This window comes from Aulonocara sp. 'chitande type north' Nkhata Bay, linkage group LG23 (genome assembly GCF_057382095.1).
Source record: "Aulonocara sp. 'chitande type north' Nkhata Bay isolate Kocher_YH1m ecotype deep benthic linkage group LG23, A_spYH_male_GT1.1, whole genome shotgun sequence".
In the NCBI taxonomy this organism is placed as follows: Eukaryota; Metazoa; Chordata; class Actinopteri; order Cichliformes; family Cichlidae; genus Aulonocara; species Aulonocara sp. 'chitande type north' Nkhata Bay.
The window spans coordinates 29845358-29850525 of record NC_141365.1 but is presented as its reverse complement, the minus strand read 5'-3'; the positions used below and the strand labels follow the sequence as shown (position 1 = coordinate 29850525).

The window sequence follows — 5168 nt, the reverse complement described above, 5'->3', positions numbered from 1 at the left end:
ACTGGATATCCTGCACTAGTAGTTCAGTTTCTCAGCACTGGAAGATGCAGCTTGATTTTAATCCAAGCAAACAGAGAGAGCTGATACTAGATTATACTTTTATTTTTTATTTTTTTAAAAGAAAGAAATGAGAGAGACATTCACCAGTGCCAGGACATCTCATACAGAATAAAATATAGTGTATGCTGCATACCAACACAAAGTGGCATTAGCAAAATAATTCAACACAATATGCACCTAATTACAGGTAAAGGACAGACGCGTGATTTGCCAGCAGTGAGCTTGTCTCCCCTCACGTCTTGAGCAACCACCCCCTTATTTTCAGGGAAAGGGTGGAAAAGCAGAGGAGGAGAAAGAAACCATAGAAATCCAAAAATAACTTTGCTCGTCATGTGACCTACATCCTCTTTAAAATACAATGACACTTCACACGGATTTAATTCACTGAAGAAAATTTTGGGATGGACGGACAGACTGACAAAGAGTGAGAGAGCTCTTCAGAATGGGAATGAGGAGTATGAGGAGTGGGGGTGGAGTGGACAGATGTGCTCTAATGTGTTTTGGCCCGTTTTCTGCATGGACAAAAGCATAAGTACACACACTCTCTCACACACACATGCACACAGACACAAGTCAGTCAGCCAGTATATCTGTCTCTGTTTCTTTATGTGACACTGTGGTGTAGGACACTTTCTTTCTCTTTACTCTACAAAAGTGTATCTTTGCCATTCATTGCATGCAGTCATAGTCATGTAGATTCACTAGCATATGCATGCACACGCACACACACACACACACACACACAATCCCTGTTTACATGGAAAGAAACCTAATGTGTCATCCAGCCACCTAGTGCATCCTTTGCTGCTGATTTTAGCCAATCACACAATTAGAGAGCTGATGACCCATCTGTCCACATGATTGGCTGATGGATGTGCCTGAGTGTGTGTGTGTGTGTGTGTGTGTGTGTGTGTGTGTGTGTGTGTGTGTGTGTGTGTGTGTGTGTGCGCATCTCAGTGTGAAAGGCTCTGACGAGCCCCCAAGCACATCTAGCCAGTGACAATTTTCTTTTGTTACCCTGCAACTACCAACATTTGCAGAGAGAGACACAGAGCTAATGCGAGCCCGTGAACAACTTAATAGCACTTGAACCAGTTTGCCAACTTGGAGAAATGATTTCATTCAATTAGATAATTCTCCCCCTCTTCCTCTCCCGCTCGTTCTCTTGTTCTCTGGAATGAGTCATTTGTGATATAATAGCCACATAATGGCTTAAAAGCAGGTTCGGCAGGAAAAAGACAGATGTAGGGTGAATAAAATGTGAAATGGTGAGGTAAAAGAGGCTCAGGAGTTGGCACAGACAAGCTGTATATACCGCCATCAAGAAAGGAATATATAGAAACTAGTGCTGTCAAAATTATCTCGTTAATTGTTAAGATCAACGCGAAATGTTTAATGCATTAAAAAATTTAACGCTGATTTTGTTTTTTTATTAATTTCCTGTAATCTAAGACCTTTAAATTCATGAGCACCTCTGGAGGAGGGGGCAACAGTGTGCTATGCTGGCGTTTGGCCTGACAGAAATGATTAGAAGAAGAAGTGACACCATGCTACTATCTAGCTAACACTAGCTAACACACGCAAGCATGGACGAGGGCGGACTTTTGGGTGGAAAGTTTCTCTTTAAGAAGTTGCCTGATGGCTTGTTGGACAAAACGAGAGTAAGATTCACAATTTGCAAAGCTGAATTCAAGTACCACAGAAGCAGTTCATCACTGGCGTATCACCTGAGAGCAAAACACCCAACTGAATCCACCTCTACGGGACCTCGCCAGTCTACGCTTCAGGAGTATGGTGCTTGTGGACGAATAACAAAAAATGTGAGAGAAAAGGTAACCAATTCCTTGGTTGTTTGGATAGCTAAAAACTGCCGACCAGTTAGCATAGTAGAAGATGATGGACTGAGAGAAGTCATTCGTGCTGCATCAGGAGATGAGTGTTACAATCTGCCCTCGAGAGGAACCATTGTGTCGAGACTGCACACTTTGTATGGGGACCAGAGGGCTCAGCAGTCCAGCAAGCTTGTGCAAGTAAGGAATGTCGCTCTCACCGGAGACCACTGGACTTCGGTGAACAACGATAATTACTTGGGGGTCATGGCGCATTTTATTGATAACGACTGGACTATGCAATCGTTTGCACTAACAGTGAGTAAAACTGAAGAGAGACACTATGCTGAGGCGTGTGCTGACCATTTTCTGAATGTTGCAAACGAATGGAAAATCAAGGACAAGGTAACCACGCTTGGCACCGACAGTGCTCGTAACATGGTTGCAGCCGCCAGACTACTTCCATTTGAACACATGCCCTGCATGGCCCACATTCTGCAAAGAACGGTCACAGTTTCTCTTAATGACAGCGCATTTGAAAGGGCTCTGGCCAAATGTCGCAAGATTGTTGGACATTTTAAGCATAGTCCAGCAAACGCTCAGGAATTAAAGGCACAGCAAGCTGCACATGGACATCAAACAGAATCGCTTGTTCAGGACGTTCCAACAAGATGGAACTCCACCCTAGAGATGATCAAGCGGATCCAGAGAAACAAATTTGGGCTGACCACCATCCTGACTCAACAAAACAGCAAGGTGACTATGTTGACTGACCAGGAGCTTGACAGACTGCAAAAGCTGGAGGAACTACTGGAACCTTGCAGGTAAATACATTTTGTTTCTCATGATTGTGTGTCTATCTTTGCATTCTAGCTTTGTTTTCAAGTATGTTCTCCACCTCCACCTCTCTGTGTATTTTCATATGTAGTTTTTATGTTTGTCTCTGTGTGATTAATAGAAAAATACAGACTTGATCTTTCTATTGCAGATATGTTACCGAACTGCTGGGAGGAGAGCGGTATGTCTCTTGTTCCATGGTGTTGCCAGCCTTGTGTCATTTGTTCAGGATTATGGAGCCCTCAGATGATGACCCAGTCTACGTTTTGAGGTTTAAGAAGATTTTTACCACAGACCTAGCTCAGCGGAGGGACAGCAGCAATCTCACATGGCTGAAGATCGCTACTGCCCTTGATCCCAGGTTTAAAGATCTTAAATGCCTTTCCAAAGATGAAAGAAGAGAGGTGTGGGCATCAGTACATGACCTTCTGATGTCAGAGATGGATGCACACCAACCATCTGCTCAGACAACAGAGGAACCCTCACCAAAGAAGAGCAAGATGTCCATCTGCTTGCTGGGTTCTCCTGATTCAGATACAGAGGAAGAGGAAGATGCTATAGACTAGAGATGGACCGATCCGATATTACGTATCGGTATTGGTCCGATACTGACCTAAATTACTGGATCGGATATCGGAGAAAAATAAAAAATGTAATCCGATCCATTAAATATCACGAAAGCACCTCACAAAACTTGCAACACGCCGTAACTCACCTCAGAACGTTAGCACGTCGAGCAGTATGCATCACGTGATAGAGCGGCTGTGGCATGCGGGACCTGTCGGTGGTCTGGATAGCATTTGGAGCTTCGCTAGCAACCCAGCATTTCATCTCCGACAAAGTTATCCCGAGAGAAGTAAAGCAAGTGTGTAAGTCCATCTCTGAATGTAAAGCAATCCTGCGTTAAGCTTAACAAGCGATATATGGAGCGACTGCCTCTCCTGCTGCTACTTCAATCATGAAACTGCTTAACGATCAGCTGATCAGCTTTTCTGTCGCGAGTCCGTGACTCTAGTTTGTTTTTGGCCCACTTTGCACCAGAAAGAGGAAACCAGCGGCTGAACAACAGCAGCACGTTTAAGCTTGATCAGCTATTGTTAGAATGTATTTAATATTACTTTCTACTCCAGGATCTTTTTCTACGTAGCTGACGGCTGGTAACTGTGCAGGGGCGGATCTAGCAAAGTTTAGCCAGGGGGGCCGATAGGGCATTAACAGGGAAAAGGGGGCACAAAGACATACTTTTCTTTCTTATTCTCATTTAAAATGTCTAGCTTTTAATAAATAATTATCTGACACCCAAAGTTTTAATTTGATGTAAAATGAATAGAAGTCAATTACTGTATATAGTAACTATTAAGTCTAATATATATACCCTAGTAAGCTATAGTACTTTTTCCTTTGGGAAGGTACCATCTGTGCAGTCTGCAATTTTGTTGAAGAAAGATGTTGAATCTATTTAATATTTCTTGAAAAATAATTGATTTCTGTGCATTTTTTTTCACACTGCATCAAATTAAGGTTGATTACGTCGATTAAGCATCATGAGGTGGAGCGTGAGGGGTGGTTCCCTATTTTTTATTTTTTTATTTTTGTTGTTGCTGGGAGTTGGAACCCTATTAGTTAGGTTGCTTAATATTTATGCTAAGTACTCTTTAAAATACCAGAATAGGGAGGATGGTGTAGGTTTAAGTTTATTAGATTGATCAGTATTGCTGAACTATGAAATATTTTTTTTTGCATACAGGTATAACAGAATAGCTTTAGTGTAGTTGTTGTTTTAAACTTGAGTATGAACTTATACAAAATGCAGCAAGATATTTAAAAAACAGTTTTGTTGATTAAAAAACACTATATCGGATTCATATCGGTATCGGCAGATATCCAAATTTATGATATCGGTATCGGTATCGGACATAAAAAAGTGGTATCGTGCCATCTCTACTATAGACTGCTGTCTGAATCTGTACAAAGCAGAGCCCAAAATTGACATAGGAGAGTGTCCACTACAGTGGTGGTTAAAGAGAGAAGGAGCACATGCCAGGCTGGCACCTATTGCACGCAAGTACCTGTCAACCCCTGCAACCACAGTGCCTTGTGAGAGATTATTCTCACTCTCAGGTCACATCATTCAAAAGAAGCGTGCTTCTTTGTCATCAGACAATGTAAACAGAATAGTCTGCCTCAGTAACTGGCTGAGTGCAAAGAAGGACTAATCCAGATTGCTCCTTTGAAGTGAAAAATGTTCAACATTCTGGGTTTTCAGCTGTGTCTTTTTGTGTTTTAAATACTGAGTTTTGTGCACCCTTTATTGTTATGATATTCACTTTAACCTGTAGGCCTGGGTTCAGTCACTGTTGATGGCCTTAAAGGTTTTTTGTAAGTTTTCACTGTGTTAAAGATTGATGAAAACTATTAAAATTCTCTTTGAATTTCAGCATA

The 5168-nt window shown here is 41.8% G+C and overlaps 1 protein-coding gene across 1 annotated transcript; it reads left to right on the top strand.

Moving 5' to 3' along the window:
• The first annotated feature begins 1499 nt into the window (after positions 1-1499).
• On the top strand, positions 1500-3287 carry LOC147302070 (E3 SUMO-protein ligase ZBED1-like). The gene is made up of 3 exons (XM_086283566.1): positions 1500-2713; positions 2956-3142; positions 3261-3287. Exons 1-3 carry the CDS (start codon positions 1647-1649, stop codon positions 3285-3287), a joined length of 1281 nt encoding a protein of 426 aa, XP_086139692.1. The 5' UTR covers positions 1500-1646.
• The last annotated feature ends 1881 nt before the right edge of the window (positions 3288-5168 follow it).

Coding starts and splice junctions, on each gene's coding strand:
- LOC147302070 (XM_086283566.1), top strand. CDS start 1,647: ATGGACGAGGGCGGACTTTTGGGTGGAAAGTTTCTCTTTAAGAAGTTG. Junction 2,714..2,955: donor GAACTACTGGAACCTTGCAG/GTAAATACATTT, acceptor TCATTTGTTCAG/GATTATGGAGCCCTCAGATG. Junction 3,143..3,260: donor GAAGAGAGGTGTGGGCATCA/GTACATGACCTT, acceptor CTCCTGATTCAG/ATACAGAGGAAGAGGAAGAT.